At 38.5% G+C, this 22,324-nt stretch overlaps 2 protein-coding genes across 8 annotated transcripts in view; one reads left to right on the top strand and one right to left on the bottom strand.

Moving 5' to 3' along the window:
* The first annotated feature begins 6 nt into the window (after nucleotides 1-6).
* LOC106949146 (rho GTPase-activating protein 21-like) lies at nucleotides 7-3,164 on the top strand. Its single transcript, XM_015035218.1, has 2 exons — nucleotides 7-40; nucleotides 257-3,164. Exon 2 carries the CDS (start codon nucleotides 294-296, stop codon nucleotides 1,764-1,766), a length of 1,473 nt encoding a protein of 490 aa, XP_014890704.1. The 5' UTR covers nucleotides 7-40; nucleotides 257-293; the 3' UTR covers nucleotides 1,767-3,164.
* Nucleotides 3,165-3,901: 737 nt separating this feature from the next.
* LOC106949145 (dipeptidyl aminopeptidase-like protein 6) overlaps nucleotides 3,902-22,324 on the bottom strand; it is a 105,319-nt gene continuing 86,896 nt past the window's right edge. For all 7 annotated transcript variants that reach the window (XM_015035214.1, XM_015035216.1, XM_015035210.1 and 4 more), the window contains 19 exons: nucleotides 18,434-18,554; nucleotides 13,610-13,764; nucleotides 12,656-12,753; nucleotides 12,403-12,529; nucleotides 11,400-11,438; nucleotides 11,146-11,253; nucleotides 10,961-11,052; nucleotides 10,837-10,884; nucleotides 10,635-10,747; nucleotides 10,246-10,293; nucleotides 8,870-8,968; nucleotides 8,726-8,795; nucleotides 7,459-7,653; nucleotides 7,300-7,354; nucleotides 7,079-7,181; nucleotides 6,109-6,164; nucleotides 5,928-6,000; nucleotides 5,739-5,812; nucleotides 3,902-5,060 (listed from right to left, as the gene is read on the bottom strand). In XM_015035214.1, coding sequence (XP_014890700.1) covers nucleotides 4,914-5,060; nucleotides 5,739-5,812; nucleotides 5,928-6,000; nucleotides 6,109-6,164; nucleotides 7,079-7,181; nucleotides 7,300-7,354; nucleotides 7,459-7,653; nucleotides 8,726-8,795; nucleotides 8,870-8,968; nucleotides 10,246-10,293; nucleotides 10,635-10,747; nucleotides 10,837-10,884; nucleotides 10,961-11,052; nucleotides 11,146-11,253; nucleotides 11,400-11,438; nucleotides 12,403-12,529; nucleotides 12,656-12,753; nucleotides 13,610-13,764; nucleotides 18,434-18,554 — 1,821 coding nt within the window. In that variant the 3' untranslated portion in view covers nucleotides 3,902-4,913. The remainder of the gene's footprint in view (nucleotides 5,061-5,738; nucleotides 5,813-5,927; nucleotides 6,001-6,108; nucleotides 6,165-7,078; nucleotides 7,182-7,299; nucleotides 7,355-7,458; nucleotides 7,654-8,725; nucleotides 8,796-8,869; nucleotides 8,969-10,245; nucleotides 10,294-10,634; nucleotides 10,748-10,836; nucleotides 10,885-10,960; nucleotides 11,053-11,145; nucleotides 11,254-11,399; nucleotides 11,439-12,402; nucleotides 12,530-12,655; nucleotides 12,754-13,609; nucleotides 13,765-18,433; nucleotides 18,555-22,324) is intronic.

Genomic DNA, 22,324 nt, shown 5'->3' with positions numbered 1-22,324 from the left:
TTGTGAAGCCCCGTCTTTTCCTCATTCCAATAAATACCAAATAAAAAAAAAAAAAAAAAAAAAAAACAAAACATTTTAGTACCTCAGTACCTTTAATTTAAAAAGTCTACCTTGTACATTTCAGGTGTTTCTTGTTGTGTGGTTTGATAATTGATTTCTCAGAAAAATAAAAAATGAAATTTGACCAGAGATTTTTATTTTTTTTTTAAGCAGAAATGTATATCCAAGACTATAATGTTTTTGTTTTCTATCGCCAGGGCTTGTGGATTTCAGGGAATCAGTGTAGCAAAGAAATGCTGCGCTCCTCAATCTTCGCCAACCGGAAACGCAAGAAGAATAAAGAAAAATCTCAACTCAGCAGCTCAGACGATGACCTGGACTCTGGTTTCAACAAAAAGGAGCTCCCAGAGGGGGGTCAGCAGCCTCTGTGGTCCCAGGTCAGCCAGGCGGAGGACAGCGGCCAGACGGACGAAGACGGCGAAAAAGACAAGCACAGGAACAGCTCGGAGGAAACCATCAGGAAAGAATCTGAGTCGGTCGCCTCCCTCCCTGGAGAGCACATTCCCTCCGGCCATCAGATGCCTCCATACGCCTCACCTTCCAGTTCCCCAAACCTCAACTACCGCATGGCGGTAACGCATCAGTCGTCTCTGTCAGACCCGCCCTCCAACTACGACGACACCGTGTCGGACCTCGGTACGATGAACAGCACCAGCTCTCAGGCCTCGGTGCCCAGAGCGAGGAGGAACAAGAGCGCGGTTCTGGGCGCGGACGCGTGCCCCGGCGGGCTGGGAGCCGAGGTCTGCTCCATCACCTCGGACTACTCCACCACGTCCTCCATGACGTTCCTGACCGGAGCCGAGACCTGCACGCTCAGTCCCGAAGTACAGTCTGTGTCCGAGAGCAGAGGGGGCGAAGACGCCGACGACGAGAGGAGCGAGCTCATCAGCGAGGGCCGGCCCGTGGAGACGGACAGCGAGAGCGACCTGTCTGTGTTCACCATCGGGAAAGCGGAGAAGAGCGAACTTCCGGAGTCCACCCGACCGCTGCCGTCGCACAGGCTCATCGAGTGCGACACGCTGTCCAGGAAGAAATCCAGCAAGCAGAAAACCGAAAGTGAGACCTCTCTGGACGACAAAGATCCCAGCAGGTTGTCGCAGGCTGTGGGTTCGGCAAAAGGTCGATCCAGCGGGAGTCTTAGCTCGTCGTCACGGAGCGAGCAGGATAAAACGGAGCCGGCGTGGAAGCTGAAGATAACCGACCGACTGAAGGTCCGCCTGCGAATGTCCGTGGACGACATGTTCGGCGTGGGCAGCCAGAGGAGCCGATCTCCAGAGGGGCGCAGTAAGAAAAAGAACATCAGGCGCAGACACACGATGGGCGGGCAGAGAGACTTCGCAGAGCTGTCCGTTCTGGGGGACTGGTCGCAGCCGGTCGGCTCGCGCTCAGAGCTGTCAGCCGTCGATCGGCTTAAACCGAAGTGCAGCTCTCAGGACTTTTCCATCGGGGATTGGATTGCCCGTGAGCGCCACCGCACCAGCAACCCAGAGGTCAGCCTGGACGTCTCAGAGCAGCTCGGGGCGCTGTGCGGCTCAAACTCCCAGAACTCCGGCGCCCCGTCCTCCTCCGAGCTGGCGCGCGGTCCCGCTGAGGCGTTAAACGGAGAAATCTCACAGAGCAAAAATCTGAGCCTGTCTGCCACCGCTCACCCACATAAACTCACCAGTTCCCAGGTGGTCCATTCGCGGTTCTACCAGTACCTGTGACAGGTGTGTGTGTGTGTGTGTGCGTGTGTGTGTGTGTGTGTGAAACGTATTCCTGTCTCTATATTCTCTGTCACGTGACCAATGTTGGTGAATGAGCATGTTTACAAACGTTGTCTGGAGTGCGTCTTTTACCAGGTGTGAGTGCGGTTATAAAAACAGATGAACCATTTATCTAACCTCTGAACAAGGCATGGAACAAATGTTTATATCTTTTTAATTTTCTCATTTTTTAATGACAAAATAAGTCAAAAAAAAAAAGGACCTGTTGCTAATGAAGCGATGAGCTAGTGAAGTATGTTGAAGGATGAGTGAACGCTGGAAGGTGAAAGGCTATAAGGAGGATGCGACTTAGAATAATAGGAAGTAGTTTAAAAACAAAAAGAAAAGTACAGATTTTTAGTATCGCAGAGGAACTATTTTTGTGTTAAGAAAGTTACAATGTTTAAAGTCAGCGAGGCTGTCGGTAACCAAATGAAGAATGTACAGACATGCTTGCTGTAATACTGACTAAAAGCTTTACATGCTTGTTTTCATTCTAAAGTGTACATATTCTTATTTTTCTGTGTACTTGAAGTGTGTTTTTTGGTACAGCCTGTGTGCGACTGACTGCCTACAAGCTCTCTGCTGTCAAAGGGGCCTTTCCAAGGGTATAAAAGTTAACCAGAAGACACTGGACTTATGCAAATAGTTGATACGGTTCATGTTCATTCCTGCTGTGTGGTTGGAAAAAAAAAAAAAAAAAAAGCAGTAAACGTGTCAAGCTGTGCTTTTAGACTCGATGGATTTTAATGGGTCACGCATCTCTCAATGGGCGGCAGTGGAATCAAATGAAAAGCTCTGAGGATCAATCAGGAGAAGAAACGATTAATTACAAAAAGAAAGTGCCTCACATTGAAATGTTAAGGGTGCCATACTGTCTTTGTTGAAGATGTTGCTGTGAATGACTTTTTTTTTTTTTGTTTTTGTTTTTTTGAATCGACTCAGTCATTCTGCTGGTAACGAAAAAATGCCGAGCTTCCATTCTTTAGGCATTCCACTCTGGTCTTAAAGGTTTTATACACCCCTCTCGTTTTTCATCTCTTGGTTTTTAACGGCACTTGAATTTTAAATGTTCATTGTGAAAATTAAGAAAGAGTAATTTAAATGTGCAAATATGCCATGTTTTAGCTGCTTTGCATCTCCATCAGATCACAGGATTCAAGTACAGTATTGTAAAACGATGATGATGGTGGGTGTTGTTGGCAGTTTGGTACTTCTCTGTGCAGAGAGGTTCGCCGAGGGGAGACGGAGGAGGGATATTTCATTGAGTGGGGTTATTTGTATGGATATAATGTTCCTCAGATTGTGAAGAATGTGCACAGACTCCTGAAACACTGGAAATAAATTTTATGGTAGAAATTCAAGTGTGCAGTATGTTTTTTTTTTTGTTTTTTTTGTCATTTCTTAGTATAAAAATATACATGGAAACCTAATTGATGCTATATGAATATTTGATGTAAAAAATGACACATGATTTGAGAACTTTATTTAAAAATGTGGACCAGTACCAAGAAAATTAACCAATTTAAATTAACTTGAATTATAACATTGATACAACCCCAATTATAATGAAGTTGGGACATTATGTGAAAGAAAAACAGAATGTGATGATTTATAAAACCTTTTCAGTCTATATTCAATTGTATAAAATTTAATATAGGCCTAATCATGCAAGAAGCTTGTAGGACGTACTACAAGCTTTCCAGGCATTTTGTAGCATAATCAAGTAACTGTTACCTTCGGTTTGTTTAAAAACACTTAATATATCAAACATAAAAGAAATTTGACTTTGCAATTTGATACCTTGAAATTGGCCTCTGTTTCTTTAAGAACTTCCTGCTTTTTGTAAATGTGTCAGCTGCATGTAATCTAACGCCACAACAGGAATGAATGTGGAAAAGGTCCAGGTTGAATGGGCCTCGACAAACGTCAACTTTGCTTTTACGTGAAATGAATAAGCCCTTTTCAAACTAGAAGTCTGTTTTTAATCGTAAATGTAATAGAAATTAAGTTTTTATCTGTCAAGTAAGATGCATTATTTCTTGCTGTACGCGTTAGTCTGTTGGTTAGACTTAGGAAACAAATTTAAGACAAAATACATTTCAAAATGCTTTATATACAAGTTGAACATATAACATGGAGACTTTATCAGTTTTATACACTTTATACAGCAGCTGACTGGAAACCACAGACAATACAAACAGAAATGAAGTGAGGAGAAAAGACTTGGTAGAACATACAGCAAAGAACTTAATAAACGCAGAAAATTACGTTTAACGTTGGGAAACTGCAAACTAAGTAATGGTTACATATGTGGAATTGTAATATACCGTTGTCTGTTTATTTTATATGGCGCTCTTTCCGATGTATTGTGAGAAAACAAAAACAAAAACGTTAAAATCCATAGACGTCTCTGTTGCTCTGTTCGGACCATGTTTTCTCATTTCATAGTGTCGTGTGGGCTCCAAACGTGAACATCTTCCCCACAGTAAGGCACAGTGACAAAAACAAGAGCTCTATAGAGAAATGTGGGCACAAAGAAATTATTAAAACTTCATTATTTATACAATCTTTGAGTGTAACAGCTTTAAACGTTGTGCCTTCATCTTCTAAAGCCACTATGGACTGATGCATCCACTTACACACAGTAAGACACTAAACAGAGAATCTGAAAAAAACAACTCTGAATAACCAGGAACACAATCATTTTAGTTGGTTGGCAAGATTATCACAAACTGGCAGCCATCAAAGAGTTATATCTTCTCATGGGAATAATCTGCAAAGCACTTGTTTTAGCCTGCCTGTTTGGGTTGTCGATCCTCTGTTTGTCCACCAGAGGGAGTACTGGTCCAGCTTTTCGGAGAGAGAGAGCAGCTGCACTTATAGGAGTTTTATTCAGCCTTTGTCTGACCGGTTTCTTCAACAGTAGCCAGCGTGAGTCGAGCACTAGGGGAATCGGGGCCGACGCCCTGTTTGCACATGCAGGTGCTTCAGAATAGAGCTAAAATCAGATTGGACGGCAGGCGGCGTAGACTTTAGATTAGAAAGATTTGTTGCATATTGTGCTGTGATTGAGGAGGTGGCCACGGCTGTCTGGCGGGCCCAGGTTTAACTGTCTTCCTCGACCTCATCCTGGCCGTCACCCTTGGGCGTCTCTGGCTCCCTGAAACACTCCTCAAAGAAGTTGACAAGGGACTGACTCAGGTGCTGCTGTGTGCCTTCGCTGTGCAGGAAGTGGCCTTCGTCCGGGTAGATCTGTGAAACAGGAACGGGAAAATTATTTAAACTTAAGCAGTGACTCAGCGTACAGTAGAAAAAACAAGGATTTATAATCTGCACGTCAAGAAAAATTGCTGGGAGTCAAATTTGGAGATTTCAAAATCAGTAAACATTTACAAACAAGTCATTTTAATATATTCCCATTTTTGTTCATGTCACCAGAAATACATTTTTCAAGATGTTCAGAAATAATAATACACAAGCCTGCCATCAAAAACAGTTTTAAGTCAGCAAGGACCAAAGAGGTCCAGATCAAACAATTGCAGCTGCATTTTCTTAAGTCTACATTGAAACTGGGGCACTCCACCAGGAAATGGATATAAAAACGTTAAAACTAATCTCTTAGCTAACTGAGAGATTAACATCACCTTTTTGTCACCAAATATTCAAGATTAAAACTTTTGAGACATCTACAAATTCAATAAAACCAACTCAAATCCATCCAGTTATAGAATAATGTGGCCAAAGAAAACAATCGTTTGTCTCATACACACAAAAACAATGAGTCAAAGGTGCAGCATAATTACAAGTAGGTGGTTCTTACCTGGAAAATAATCATCTTTAAAATCATTTTAGCTGATAAAACACTGTTAAATTGTCACAAAAAAAAAACGTTTTCATAAAAAACAAACAGCTACAGTAACAGAAGCTCACCTGTAGAGTGTAATTGGCCTTCTCGCTGATTAAATGGTTGATGAATTTTGCTGTGTGCTGGAAGTGAACCTTTTCTGCGTTGGTGGAGAGAACGAGAGCGAAGACACACATGAGACTGAGGAACACAGACTCTTATCACTTGTCATGCTGTAATGTTAAATCATAAACACATAATTATGAATATGATACCATCAGCTGTCGGGTGAATTATTAAGAACTGTTTCTCCAGCAACCGACCCGCTCTGTGAGCCAAATTAGCCATCTAGAGGAGAGAAAAAGGAAAATCTATCTGAAGTTCAATCAGTATTGAACGTTAACCTGCATATACAAGTGTGGTAAAATTTGGGTAGTAAATATTAAAACACTTCACCGCATATACTCTGGAATCTGTCTTTGGGCCAAGGTATCGCTCTGAAAACGCAGATGCTGCAATGTTGGGGGAGGAAAAAAAGAAATTAGATGGAAAAACAAAATAATAACACCCTAGAACTTTTTCACATTCTGATACTTTATCAGAAGCATATTTACTTGTTTTATAGAGAATTTATTGGACAGACCAACACAAAATAGGGCATCATTTTAAAGTGCAAGGAGAAGAATATAAATCTCTGAATTTTGTTTTGACAAAATATGGTTTTACAGACCATGATGAATTTCAAAATCCTAAACTCACAATTCTGGAGTTTTACTTTTGAGTACAAAATAAGAACCCTTAACTACTTGAGTGGAAATTAGGTCTTTTGTTCTTGAGATCGCATGAGTCATGAAATGGAACAAAACAGAAATTGACTTCTTACTCGTCAGGGAGTGACACCTTTTGTCAGACATTCCCCACAAAAAAACCAGAATAAATCAAATCTGTTTGAAACTGAACCTAAGGCCCAGTTAAAACTGAATTTAGAGTTGGAACCTTTCCTTAATGAGAATGCATTCAGTCTGTAAATGAAAAGCCAAAATACTAAAATACACCACATCCATAAAATCATGATTCTAATTGAAAATAAGTACATTATTTAAATCTCATTAAATCCATAAAAACCCAAAACATTTCTTCTGTATTATCAGAGCTTGTCCTTGAGATTTTTTCAGGTAAATCAAATGCTTTTTTTCCCCACATTAAATTAATTTCTTTCCCCATATTTATAGAGCTTTGCAAAATGGTAAAATCAAATTTCATCCTCTACTACTCTGCTACTTGTCGGACTATCGAGTATGGATACAATACAGACAGGGTGTGAAATTGTTCAAGAAGCATCAAAGCTCTTGCAAGGTTATGTCAACGTGAAAACAGCCAGGCCCTTGCACTTAAAAAAAAAAAAAAAAAACCTTGAAAATTATACCGTAAAGCTCAAAATCTGTGATAGGTGAGACGGCCGCTCCACATTTCAGCTGCGTAAACTCTTCAGAGCTCAGAAGCATTGTGGCTAAGTATCCGCCGTAGGCCTGAAAAGAGAAGGACAAATAGAAACACGGATCCACCGAGCAAGCTTTTTCGTTCAATGAAAGCGGAGGCCAACTGGAGTGAAGACCCCATTCCACACGAATGCCATTCCTCTTTTACCTTCCCGTAAACTCCCATTCGATTCTTATCGATGTAAGGCTCTTTGGATATGAACCTGAAATGAATAAAAGAAAAAGAAAAAAAAAAGATAACAAAGAGAGCTTGAAAATAACCAGGTCCTTGAGTTGCAGCCACTCACACTTGTAGTAAAGGTTTCACCTGAGTGCCTCCATCTGGTCCCTCTCCTCCAGCTTCCCCAGCCTCCTGCGGACCTTGTGGAGCAGGTTGGTGCCCTGGAAACCGCTGCCATGGCCATCGAAGCGGATGACGATGGTGCTGAAGCTACTGACGAGAACCGTGGCCCAGTCCACCCGGAACTGCTCCGTCACCATCTGCCCACCAGGTGTGCCATCACTGTGAGGGAAGAAATGTATTTTACTGGCGGATTGGGCGAATTCCAATATCATAAAACATCCATGTTTTTTTTTTATTAGTTATTTTTCTAGGTTTAAATTATTACATTATTTGACTACGTTATGTAGTCAAATAAATATTAGCCCAATTACCCAGACATGATGGAGACATGATATGAAGCTCAAAAAAGTCAATTTTGCCATGAAGTTTTTGGGATAGGAGTTATTTTAGGACACTGGAAGCCTGCTTTGGACTTTGTCTCACTTGGACTAGCTGTAAGGTTAAGCCTCCAGAATCAACTAATCTGGTTTTATGATAAATGAAGAAGCTGTAAGAGCAATCTGCTGCAGGTAGGATATTAACTGCTTTTAACAGAACAAAGGAGGCTGGATAAACCCTAATCTGTCCCTGAAACTGACAGACAGCATTTGGTTATTTTCGAAATCCATGTTTTCACTTGCCTCTTTATATAAATCTCAGGTTGTCAAGCTATTTTTCTTTAAACGTATTCGTCCAGAGATATTCAACTAAATAATCATAGTTATGTCGGTGCGGGGATAGAGATAGTGTTTTCTAATATCCTGCTTTGTGTTTATCTGTAATTTTGTATGTATATTGGATATGTAGAATTAGATCTTCTTCATATTTCCTTTTTCAAGCATCGCGGTTTGCCTTGTGCTGCAGAAATTTCATAACATCTATCTTAGATTGTGTCTAAGATTATTATAGCTCTCATCTCTGTAAAGCCCTTAAGCTTTTAAAAATCATTTTCTCTAAGTGACAACTTGAACTTCAGTGAAATTTGAGTCAGTTCTCAAACTGGCACATTTCTATGTATCCACTTTCAAGGGAGACTTTTAAGAGAAAAAGGATAACCTTGTGCAAGAAGCGAAATATCTTACGCAGACTCGATATTTTGCCTTTTCCAAAGGCAAAAGGCTCTCATTGGTGTAGGCCCTGTAACACTGTAACACCTTTTACATGCATTGATGGAGCAGGAAAAATGTACAAAGCAGACCATTTTTAGAACACACTATCCATTTCTACATAGATAGTGTGAAGTCACACTCACACTATCAGCAGTAGAGGGTAGTGGGCCGTGCTTGTAAAACCTGCTGGCTTTAGAATCTGCATCGTCAGAGCTACAAGAGAAAGGACACGGTCAGTGGGCGTCCCATGAAATGACCACACACACGTTGTGTACAGGGTCACGTACTGTAATCATCGATGGTGATGGTCTTATTCTCCACTTTAGGCATCTGCATGTTGTTGTACGTGTCGTTTACTCTCTTGTTTGTCTCCACGTCGAACACCTCTGCAGATCAAGACAACAGTCAGTCAGGCGCTCTCAGTAAGTGTAATCCAGCCAGTATGGAGCTCATGTGGATGTAATGCTGAAACAGGATGACTGCTCAATGAATTTTGCCCCAAATGGTCCTTTATCAGATCAGCCTAAAGGAACCATGAGGCTGGGCACCCTACTGTACCTTATAACTTACAGCCCTTACATTCTTCCTATTCTGTAACATAAAAGCACCAAACTTCAACACAAACTAGTCTAGAGGAAGGAAAACGACGTAAGGGTTCATTTTTTTAACAAATAAAAACTGAAAACTGTGCAATGCATTTATATATAGCCATATCTAAATCTAGACCAGCCAATTGCCTTGTGAAGTCACCAATTTAGTAAAAACAATCTGTCTGTTGTTTAATAACAACATAAATTAAATTGTTCAGAGAAGGCATTCTGGGTTTTGCTGCGTAAACAAACTAAATCATGAAGAACACAATGTTAAGTCTTATTCAGTCTGAGTGGCAGAACAAGCTGACAGGCCAAGCAAGGAGAGCATTACTCAGGGAAGCAGCCAGGAGGTCTGTGGTCATTCTGGAGGAGCTGCAAAAATCCAGAGCTCAGGTGTGAAAATCTTTCAAAATGACATCCATAATTGGTGCGCTCTGCAAATATGACTTCTTTGGAGGATTGGCAGGATTATTGAAATGTTGCAAGAAAGCCCAGCAGTAAATCCAAGTGAAAATTTGTGGCAACACTTGAAAACTCCTGTTTGTTGATATTTTCCATCTACTGTGATTGAACTAGTGGATTTTATCTTGCTATTTTTTGGAAGGTGAGAAGGACACAAATTTCACTCTCTAGTTTTACAAAGCTTGTAGAGACATCCTCACAAAGACTTCAACAATTATGCACTACTTTGTGTATTTCATTCACATAAAGTTCTAATAAAATCTATTACGATTTGTGGCTGTAATGTCAAAAAAATACAAAAGACTTCAAGTGCTATGGATCTTTTTGTAAGGTACTGTTTGTGGGTCTTGACTGGATCTTAAATGGGTAATTACTGAATCAGTTCAAAATGGGCAACAAATCTAGAATCCATTGTGATACCATTTTTTATGCAGAGCTGTCATCAACCCTTTAGAGGTAATTAGCTAATAATTATTATGCAAACTGTGAAAAAATTCATCTGGAGTCAGTTTCTGAGCTGGTTTCCTACAAACAGAAGCCCTAATATGTAAATGTTGGCTGGGAACTAAAATCAGTTGAGCCATTGTCCCCGAAAATCAAAAACTTACTCTCTCTGTCTCTTGTTCTGTAAACAGCCACACTTGGTATATCTGGACCTGAACAATAAGTGAGACAATTGGTTAACAAAGTACAGTATATAAATTAATTTATTATAAAAAGCGACATACTTTGACACTTATCGTCTTGTCTATTAAGAAACACCCACATAGCAAACGTCATCAGCTATGCTAATGTAAGAGTTGTCACAGAATTAGATAATTCACTCTTTTCAGTCGGTAAGTAGCTGGCTTTTTACAACCTGTTTGATTTTAACCGTCAGTCTGACACCAATAAAAAGCAAAATCTATCGAGCTTTCCACTGAATACAGATTTAATCCTGTGGATTTTCTCTACCAGAAATACTGCAGGGTGAAGGTTCCATGTAGATGTCTCCCACCTTTGCAGCTGAGCAAGAAGTACTCCATGTTATGGCTGAATGAAACGTCCACATAACCACACTTGAATTCACAGGACAGGCAGCAGCGGTTGAAGGGGGCGATCGTGTCGGAGCTGTGGGGGATGACACGGCGTTAATACGGTCCTCCATCGCTCTCCAGAAACTCCAAAAAGCAGCCAGACGACTTTTACGAGAACGCTACCTGTACAAGTGCCGTCGCTTCGGGTCGTCTTCTGTGCTCAGAAAATATCTGAAAATCATGAAGGCGTCAAGAAACTGTGGGTTTGAAGAACGAGCGCTCTCGCAGGTGCAGAGGTGTTACTTACATGAGGTTCTTTTCGTGTCTGTAGGCCAAGATGCTTGTGACGTCCCAGTTTCCAGACGTTAGAGAATGGAGGATGTCTGTGCTGGTGTTAGGCTAAACGATAACAACACACTGAAAATGTTTTTCTTGAACCTCACGTATTAAAAAAAAAAAAAAAAAAAATCATAGTCATGCCTGCACTTTTACCAAAGAGGTGGACACAGAGATGTGGAAAAATTTCCCTCTCCCTCCCTGAGGGATTGCCCTGGTGAAGAAAAACTTGTGTCCATCTTTAGAAAACAGTGGAGGTTCATTCTACGCAGATGAGAGAAGTAATTTTAGAAAAAAAAAAACATTTGCTCTGAAATTAATATCTCTGTACTTCTTCAGATAAACACACGGAGCATTTCATAACCAACTACTTTGGTACGGAGCAGGACGGGGTTTTGTCCTTCGCATACCTGTCGATGCAGCCAGCTGTTACTCTCATCTTCATGTTTCTGGAAAGAATAATAATGTCAGAACATAAAACTACACCACAAAAACCCGTCCAACCCTGACTGGAAAAACCAAGAATGAAAACAAAAATATGTTAGTCATTCACCTCTTTACAAAGAGCCATAATAAGAGATAATCTGAATAGGAAGCTGAATTGTGATTCAAGAAAAGCTTAGAAATAACATGTTGCTTTTCTTAGTCCAGGGGTTTGCAATCCTTACAATCACAAGGGCAATTAATGCCCTCACTAAAGCGAAATAAAACTAGTAAAATCACAAATGCAACATAAACTTTTGGAAAAAACAAAACAAATCAAAAAGACAACTTATAATTTTTGATAAATATCTGCAGGGATATTATTCTCATTTTTAAAGAACTTCCAATTGACTTGTATTTCTAGGTTTTAAAATAAAGAAAAACATTTTTTCTATGAGATGTTGATATTACTGACAAAAAAAACAGTATCCAACTTAATGATAAGAAAAATAAGTGTACATTAATATACATGTATATTACAAACTGTTGTGAAAAATAGTCTACAAACAGGACATTTATAGCAATTGCTGACTGTGTCAAAAGAAGCATATGTATATGAAATATTTCAAAATTTGAACATTTGATATGTAATCTTTACAAGATTTGCAGTAAGGATTTGATGTTTGGGTTTGTCTTGTCTGTTAAATATTTCAAACATTGCCATACTTTACTTTTAATTTTGTTTGAGGGTTTAAGAAAAGGACATATTTTGGCACAAAATCTCAACCTGACTTTGGTTGTCTTTTTAGAGAGGCTTTTGTGCTGGACCGCATGGTGTTTCATTCATTTCTAGGCCAAATTAAATAAAAAACCTCAAGCGGATGACTGTTTCTAAACAGAATAGTGAGAAGGAATAAATTGCCAATACAAGAAGCGAAATATGATAACGGAACATAAGTGGCAACAGAAATGTGTCACAGTTTGCGTCACCTTGATGCAGACTCCGGTGGTGGTCTCACACAACGTGAGGATGGAGTTGTTCTGGGCTCTGTTCAGCCAGTTAACAGCCAACTTGGTGTTGGTGGCCCACTTCACCATGGTGATATAATATTCCCTCCTGGAAAAGAACATATCACACCTTTGACAGCCTCCGGCCCTTCTAACTACTACGAGTGACTAACTACTTCGACGGTAGTCACTCGTTGTGTCACAAACACAGAGGCGTTACCCTCCTGTCACTTACCCTATCCGAGGGTCGTCGGGTTTCTTCATCACCACTGTGTGCAGAGGACCATGGAGGCTCACCACAGACAGGTGAACTACAGGATTCTCTTCTCCTACCTGAGAAGACAACCAGAGACACATGTGTTTAAACATCAGAATGGTGTCCTGTATTAAGTAATATATTTATGTTTTAATATTATGGGCAAAACGATGAGAGAAACAATCAAATTAAGGAGAGAAAATTGTTGGATTAATGAGGAAAAACTTGTTAAAAGCACTCGTGGAAAGACCTGCAACAGACATTTCTCACGTTAGCAGCGTACGGGATAAAGTTTCAAGCTCACATGGCCTTGAAACTTCCTACTGTAAGATTTAACAACAGAGAAATTTCATCTCTATTAGCAAAAAAAAAACAAAAAAAAAAAAAACTTCTTCAAGATATGATTTTCATTTTGTTCTTAATATTTTTCTATCTTAAATCACAAAACAGATTTTTTCCCCCTCCAGCTGATCACAATTTTCCCTCATACCCATCACTTACATAATTGTTCCCTCTTGTGAAGTTTAACTCATCCTGTAAACTGAATGTGTAAATTCAGTTTTACACATTCACCCTGAGTATTCAACAGAGAGAGTTTCATGAGGTGTCAGACGTCAAACATTTTTCTAAAAAAAAAACAGATTGGTAGGACTTTCACTTCCTGAACCAAAGGGATTCAAAATAACACCTTTCATCACGCCGTGAAAGCGTCTTTCACTTGCATCAGTCTCTAGTCTGAGGCGGCTTGTTTGTTTGTTGTTTGTGAAAGTCATGCTGCAGGTTTGCATCTCTGGAGGATCCTCACTACAGCTACAAGTTGCCCCCCTTTGACTTCCCTTTCATCTCATGCATTTATTCAAAGCAAATCAATCAAATCCACCCTGAGTTTCCTGAACTGTGTAACAGTCGTGATGGTTTGTGCCCCAGTCTGACCTTCGGGTAATGATAGTCCTGGCTGCCAGGATATGGTGTGCCAGTGAAATATGGAACTTCCATTTTTGGCACCAGGGTATCATTGATGGTCATGTAGGCCAAACGGAGTCCGTCTGGAGACCACCAGTGGGCAATGTGGGTCTGCAGGATCTCCTCTGTTAAAACAAGAATAGAGACATACATCTATGTGTGATACTCTTACTTAGAACATTTTTATTTATCAAAAGTGACATACTTGCCTAAAACAAAACAAATGATCACAGAATTAATACGTTCTGATAAATTGACAGTTTTTAAAGCATTCTTCTTAAATTTAGACATCAGGAGATGTAACCATCTCATAAGACTAAATGCTGAGACAAGCAAGAACTACACAAAACTTGGTGATATTAATTGCATTGATATTGCAGCCCAGCAGTTGAAAAAAGTGAAAAAGTCCTTTTAAAAAACCTTCAGCAAAGGGGCCATGTTGGCTTAATTTAAATGCCAGTGGAAACAGTACCTACATTGTAAAAAAAAAAAAATATATATATATATATATATATATATATATATATATATATATATATATATATATATATATATATATATATATATGGTACTAGAAATTCTATATGATAAGTCAAATTTTCAACCATTCTTAAAAATGCTATAGAAACAAAACTTTCCCTCTGTAAAGCCAGTTCAAATAAGCAAATTACGGTTTCAAAAATGTTTTGCTATTTTATAATTATTGTATCCGTTTTCAGATAAAGCATAAAAAATATCAAATTAACTAAATCCCTTTACAAAGTACTATATTACTCCCCGATGTGCAACAGTCCCTCCAGCAGGGGGCAGAAGAACTCTTTTAAAACCACCTTGACTACAGAACAGACTACAGCACTCACATGTGGAGCTCCAAACGACAACCTTCTCTCAGTAAAAAAATGATTGGATCAGCCTTGGTGAGCAGTGTGGTCATGTTTGTCATCAGTCTATAATTATTTCTGACACTGCTCCAAATGTGAGGTCAGAGTGGACTCAGGAAAACATTGAGCACTGAGTAAGTTTAATAGATTTCTAACTCTAAGGTCGAGTGGAGCTTGTTGGAGTGCAGAAGGAATTTCAAGGCTAGTGGCTGAAATAAGCTCTTTCTACACCATCTGAGCACAAAGCAGTGCATGAATAATGTGATTAATGTTAGTCATTATTCTTTGGCGGCCGTTGAATTAGACTGTATGTTTTGAAGCCTAACACTTCAGGCATTTGCTGTGCATCCGATGCTGTTGCTCTTCCTCCTTTACGTGACAGCCTCGGACAGCAGAGAAGAAAACAGCTTATCAAACTTTTTTTTTTTTTTTTTAATTAGCCGCTGCAGTGTTCAGATCTTGCAGACGCACCGCCTCCTAATGACGCCATCTTCTCTTCGGCCTCAGAGGCATCACAAAAGGCTTTCCAGGTCCCATTCTCTGACTTTAGTGGTGTTCATCCGTCAGTCATGAGCGCAAGTCATGTTTAGTTTGTATGACTTCTGTTTTGACAACTGAGGAGTAATTACTAACACTAATCACATCAAAGGCTTACAGATTATAGTTGGCTGAGCACTGTTCCCAAGAGATCACGTGTAAACTCTTTGCTTGAAGGCAGGTGTTGAAACAGAAAAATGTAGCCGACACGACAAAGATGTCAAACATCAAAGAGCAATTCCAAGCATGTAAATTGAATTTTCTCTTTAAATATCAGCATGATATTTTGTAATTTCAAAACTTGCTTTTCAAACCTTTTTTTTTGGCTGTACCCAGTACACACAAAAGTGCCTTTGGGAGAATGGATTAAGAGGAGGGATGTGCAAAGCAAAGTTTTTAAAAATGATCCATATCAGAGTCCCAGACTAAACTCAACTCTGGATATCTAATGAATGAAAGGGATTGCATGTCAATCATGTGTTTTTACACTTAGCTCTGATGTTTACAATGAAAGAGAGAATATATTGGCTGCTGCAGATCTCTGCCTGTTTTTATGATGTGAGTGGTTCTGTTCTATGAGCTTAGATATTTTTCTGCTGGCTATTTCTGCAGGGGAGAGCTGCACAAAGAGCAGCGGAAACACTAGTTATTATTTTGTTTTATGATGTTCAAAGCAAAGTGCTAAGTTTGTGAAGCAGAAGAACATTTTCTGTGCTTTGCTCTCAAACAATAACCTGGAATTCAACCAAGACAAACAACAATGTGAGAACATTAAAACTTAGGCAATGGTGTGTTGGAAAAGCTGAAACCTCTGGTACAAAATCGCAGTAACTTAAAATAAATGGAAAGTGAAAGCTGCATTTAGAGGGTGAAATAGGTGGCATATATTGTGTTTTTTAAGGTGTGGAACATGTCAAACTGCACTTGGTACTGAGATTTGGTATCTGAAAATACCCAATCTCAGCTGACTCAAATTATTATCCGGGACAAAGGAATTGATCGGGATGTCCATAATAATTCTAAGGTTTTTTTTAACCAGTAGTTTTATCAAAAGAGAAGTCATGAAACTGTAGCACTGTAAGTAATAAAAGCATGTATTTTGGGCATATATGTTTGAAGGTTTTCTCCCAGTTTCGTACTTTTTTGGCAATTTCTTTTACAGATTTTTGTAATTTTGGGGTCATTTTTATGTTTCTTCATTTGTTACTGTTGTGAATTTGTGTCATATTCTATGTTTTTAGAAGTGATTGTGTTGCGTTTCTTCTTTATCTCTAAAATGTCTTATATTTGTTACATTGTATGTTATGATATTTATAAAGTCCTTCTTGGTTGTCAATAAGCCTTCCACGTGTGCTTACAAGGTAGCTTCATCCTAAACCCATAACAACTTTTTACAGATATTGACTGACCTGAGTAAAGCTATACATAGAAAAAAATATATATAAAAGTGTAAAAATAAAAGTAAATTAGCTGTTTTACAGTTAAAAATCCTTGTGATAAAAAGCAGCAGAAGCCAAGAAGCCAAATCTTTCCTTAGATTACATCTGTCATGTTGTGTTGTTGAAACAGGCATAATCTAATGAAAGAAAAAAATCTAATTTAGTCTTCCCCCAAGTTCATGCACTGTAACAAAGTTTTCTTCAAAATAACTGCAATTTACAATCACATTATCCTCACAGTCATCACCCCCAATTGCTTCGAAATCAACTACAAGTTAATAATTCTGGATTGAGAACCCGGAACAAAAGGCGCGTGAACTTTGTTAGAAACGAATTAAATGGAATTACTATTCTCAGTGCATTTGTAAAGAAAGCCCCATCAAAGGGGCTTGTAATTAGAACGTCTGTCCCACATATGCTGTAATCAGAAAATGTCTCACATTAAATTACAAGTTTGCTGGCTTTTTAACATCTGTTGGATGAGATTGCAGCACTGTGCACATGAATTAATTAAAAGTGCTTGAACACAAAGACAAGTGATGGGAGGTAAAGGGAAGGAGGCGCACTGAAATGTAGCCAGCTGTGCAGCTTCAGATCAAACCATGCACACACAGCACACCGTTCACCTCAGGGAGAGGCTGCTGCTGTGGGTAGAGGCACGAATCCAAAGACTCAATTAAAAATTTGTTTCAAATGTTGTTGGGTAAATACAGCACATGTCAACAAGGATGCAGATTATGGACAAACAGGTTTCTGTTTCCACTGGAAGAGCCCCGTTGATCGTAATCAATCAGCACTCGAGGCAGATGAAGAAAGCGGTGGTTGCTGTGAGTAGGATTTGTATGGAAGCAGCTCCAAATGCTACATTTTTCAATTTTCTCATAGTTTGTCCATTTTGCTGAGCTGAAATGGATGGAAATATTTTGACAGCAGACTGGCTCACATATGAATTATGGAACAGGGACAAGAGCAAAGATTTCACAAATACTGTGAAAGGAATTTAAAAAAAAACAAAACTCCATAAGCTGAATAAACTTGTTACACAACTTAAGGTGTTTCTATATAAAGTTAAATTAATACTCAAATGAATGAACATATAGCTAATTCTACTACTGTTCTACTAAAAGCAAGATATAGATTCTTATGTGTAAAACATAATAAGAAGTGATTTCTTTCTTTTTACTTATAAGCTTACATATAAGCTCTTGGTGTTTATTCAAAATATATCTGTATTCTTTTAGATTTCATCTATTTTTTGCCTTTATTTTGTGTTCTCTTTAATTAATTAATAGTTCAATATAGAAATCTTATAACTATTTTCTGTAATTATGGAGTTCCAAAACTATTAAAGTTTTGAATTAAAAATTAAATAAATCCCATGAACATAAATTTTATTTTAATTGTTATTTTCTGACAAAGTCATAAAGTGTTCAAGCGAAATGAATACTTCAGCAGGGTACTGCCTTTAGTAACTCATAACGTGGTTTTAAATATCTGAATTTAACCAAACAGCGTGAAAACAAATGCTGCATTTAAAGGTATTATGCTAGTGTAACAGGTTAATTATATTTCTTTAAGTTATGCTCTGAATTCCACTAAATCAGTCATTTTTTGTTATGTAAAACAGTTTTTTTTTTTATTAGTACTACGTATTTGACGTGAGCAGTGAGTATTTCCTATTGCACTTGAATGCACCTCAGGCAGCATAGTTAGTCATACAGCCTTTGTGCAAACAACTTTGTGCAAGTAGTGATGTCTTTGTACCCACATCTGCCAAATCTGAATGACACGTTTTCTTTTCAATCCCATTTTGAAAAGTGTTGAGGCTACAGTGAATATCTTGAGAAAATAGAAACTTGTGTCCAAGATGCTAAATAACAAATTGCATATTTATATATCACAAAAATCTCCAAACTGTTGACAGACTGATACCTTACCTTCATACAGCCAGTCAGTCAGACCATTAAAGATGACCCCGTCTTTACCGGTGGAAACCAGTCGGATTGATCGGGTATCCAATGTTGCCCTGTAGTAGATGTTGCTTTCAAAAATGAAGATCTGGGGGGGGAAAAAAATGTTTCTATGTCAAGTAAACTGTCTTAAATTACAGTGATTATTAAAGATGGTTGTGTGATTAATTTGCACAGTAAATGTACATTTTGTGGGAAGCTGCTAATACATTAGCAGTGACACGACAACAAATTAAAACAAAACCAGCCTGGGTTAATATGGGATTGGAGCCTGACAGGAAAAAGAAGATCAAATCTTGGGAAATTAGAGAGAGACAGAAAAGTTGAGTGTTGACCAGAATCACTGCTGAGTGTGTTTGACACTTTGGAGGAAAGAACACCAAAAGTTAGTTATTATAAGTTAGTTATTATAAGTACTTTTGAATTTTAAGTCAGAGGAAGCACAAAGATGTAGGAAGACAGGAAACTGCATTTTCTACGACACATGACTGTCAGAGACAGCAAGGGAGAGCAAAACTATCAGTTGATAACAGGAAGGCTAACCGGTGTACAGCAGAGTTTAACATATTTGAGCGCTCATGTTGATATCTTTTGGAAATCTGAGTTAAACATCATGAACACGGACACAGAGGCTGCTGTTTTTTCAGGTCAGCCATGCTAAATGTTAACAAGATGTTTAATATGTCAACTCCAGCAAAAGCTTGTTTCACTATGCTTGCACTACCGCATATGATGTTGCTTCTCCTGGTTGAAGCAGGAAGGCTTTTACATTGTGGCTCTCACAGAGAAACTGTGATAGGCCGAAATCTAGGTCAAAGCTATGAAAAAAAAAATCAGAGTTGGAAGTCATCAGCATTCTCATCAGTACATCTCTAATCAATACAGAACCTGGTAAAAAAAAAAAAGAGAGAAAAGCTGCTGGGTTGCTTGTGTTGCAAAACACCTCCAGGTCAAGATTCATGATCTAAAGCAGTCTCAGAGCTCAAAATATCAACTTACATTCACTGAACTAAAACCAGATGACTAAAAGAGAACAAGAAGCTCTCAGCGGTTAAGAATCTACCGAAATCTGAAGTTTCACTAATTTGGAAAAAAAGGTGTTATTCCCTTAGTCTGCATTCACTTTTTCAAAGACTTTTAAGTTTTATAAGAACAAGAGAGAACTAAAGATGAATTAAAGATTTGAAAAGACTCAATTCTTGAAGGCACAGAGATTAAAGTAGCAACAGATCAGAGAGAGTCGTGGAGCTCAAATTTACGACTGATGTTTATGTACCTGAAATTCAGGTGTGGGATGCTCAATTCTCACAGGACTCCTTTCGATTTTATTCGGTAAAATCCAGGCTGCTGTGTCAGGATGACCTCTTTTTTTAGGTGAGTGTTGACCTAGCTTGGCTGATTGGAGTGTCATGGTAGAGTAAAAGCTAGACATTTAATGAGGAGAACACTGCAGGATCCATCTCCCTGTGCATTTGATGCTTCACCGCGCACCGCCGCACACAAACACGCACCTCGCTTTTATACACTGATGTAACACTTGATGAAGAATTGCTCCAGTTCTGATAAACTTAATGGGAAATCATTACATTCACAAACTGTGGATGGGAGGGAAAAAAGCAAGCATGTCTGACATCTCCGGGTCAGATGGAGACAAAAAAACAAGAGCTCATCTCTGTTTTCCTGCACAGCCTCAGAGGCTCATTAAATCAAGAGCAGAGCTGCAGCTACAGCTCTCTGAAAGACACAATCAGGTGTACCATTACCGTATGTAAATGAATCTACTGTCTTTCCCAGCAGACAGAGTCTCATCACACACTCAAAATGTTAATGTTTTCGCAGAGAAATGCATCTGTAATCTCAGCCGTTATCCAATAAGAGCAATTATGATAGAAGAGAATGCTTTAAAGTGGAGCTGAGGAGTGTGATAAAGAAATGCATATAAAAAAACTAATTTAAAGACAGCAGAAAAAGGAATACAGAAGTAAAGAATAATAAAAAACATTGTAAATGCTTGAATTTATTGCTATTTTTGAATCTTATTAGGAGGGAAAGAATTTCTTTTTACAGAAATGACAACATGTAATTTTTCTGATGCTGTTTTCTCCGTTTTTTGTTTTTTTTTGGTCTAAATGCATCTGAAGTAAGATAAAATAGCAAGTCTTTCTCCAACTGCACAGACCAATGTAGAGGTGAACATGACGCACTGAGTGTAGGAATAGACGCAAAGTGGACCACAGAGGCCTTGCTATAAATAACAAAAGATAATCTGAGTTTGTCTTGTGGCTTTTTTTTTTTGTTTTTTTGCAAATAAATTCTCAAATGGGCTATGTAAAGCTTTAAAACGGCACAGAGAAAACAAAACACAGACAAAAGATTTGGCTCCAGAGAGGCAGTTTGTGGCCTAAAAGGAAAAAGCAAAGTAATAAATAATAAAGCGTACTATATATATGCAGTTAAGTAATCTCGGGATTAAGTAGAAGAAATACTCAAAATACAACATAAATGTTTAAGTGTAATATATATATATATATATATGTAAACTATTTTGCGGTAAACATTGTGCTCATTCTCAGTAGATAAAACTATAAAATGCAATGCCTGTGATCTGGTCTACATTTAGTTAGACAAAATTAAAGACATAAATGTGTTTTGGTCTTCATAACAGCAGAGTATTTACCCCAAAACACAACAGGGACCTTTCTGCATGAAGTTTACATGTTCTCCCTGTCATTACATGAGTTCTCTCTGGGTACTCTTTTAATTAAAGCTCAAGTGTCTGTCATTAAAACTATATTAATGCAAAACAAAAAAAGCTGTCTGTCAAAAATTAAAAGATGATTCATTAGCATGGCACATTAAGACTAGCTGTTTCAATAGCCTTCTCATATTGTTGCTTATGAATCTTGAAGCATTTCATCACAACATAGCTTTGGCTCATTAATATTTGCAGGCATATGTTCAATCTGATGGGAAATTGATGCTCGCTGCAAGAATGGCTTCACAATGCCAAAATCATGATGGTGCCGCTGTGTTGGTTGGGATGTTCTGCTCTTTTGGGCTCTCCTGCACTTCCCTAACTTTGTGAGAATAAAGGTTTAAAATGAGAACTGCTGTAATTGATGTGCTTCTGAAGAGGCAGTACGATGATGCTACAGTATGACCTCAACTTGTCTGGTCCATTGTTACAAAAAGTTTCATTATTTCAGCTGGTGTGTTGTAAAAGATTAGTTGTGGTGTTGGGATATTATCCTGTTGCATGACCAAGTTCTCCAGCTTTCAATTTGACTCAAGAATATTTTAGTATGAGTAAATTGTTGAATCTAAGATTGCCAGATAAGACTATGGCTGCATAACAAATATTAAGCATTTGTGCAGATTCACTTTTTTGGTTTTTCCCATACATGTGCATTATGGCAAAGTATCTCTTTGGTCCCAAATGGTCAAACTGACATGGTCTAGTGATGCATTTGGATTCAGTTCTGCAAACCTAAACTTTGCTGTATGTTCTGTTTATAGAGAGGAGTCTTTCTCCTGGGAATCCTTCCAAACACCCACACTATGGGTAATCTTATGTCCCAGCTAAAACCCTAAAATTCAAACAGGGTGACTGTTTTTACAAACATAAACAGTTTGAACCGATAGTTGTTTTAATTTTCATAAGGGAAGGAATGTCAGATAATATGCAGTTGACCACCATTAAAGACCCTCAAAGCTCTTTTCATTCATTCAGTGTTTGAATGCTTTAAGAGCCACTTGTTTGCTGCTGTTGAATTTACAATAACTGAATTTTATATTTAAAAATCTGTTGTGTTTTTTCTTCACCAAATTAATGCAGTTAAGGGCAATTCACAATGACAC

This window comes from Poecilia latipinna, unplaced genomic scaffold (genome assembly GCF_001443285.1).
Source record: "Poecilia latipinna isolate Pla-1442-1.1 unplaced genomic scaffold, P_latipinna-1.0 Scaffold328, whole genome shotgun sequence".
NCBI classification, from domain to species: Eukaryota; Metazoa; Chordata; class Actinopteri; order Cyprinodontiformes; family Poeciliidae; genus Poecilia; species Poecilia latipinna.
Note: the sequence above shows the minus strand (reverse complement) of the source record. Positions and strands in the feature narration are given on the sequence as shown.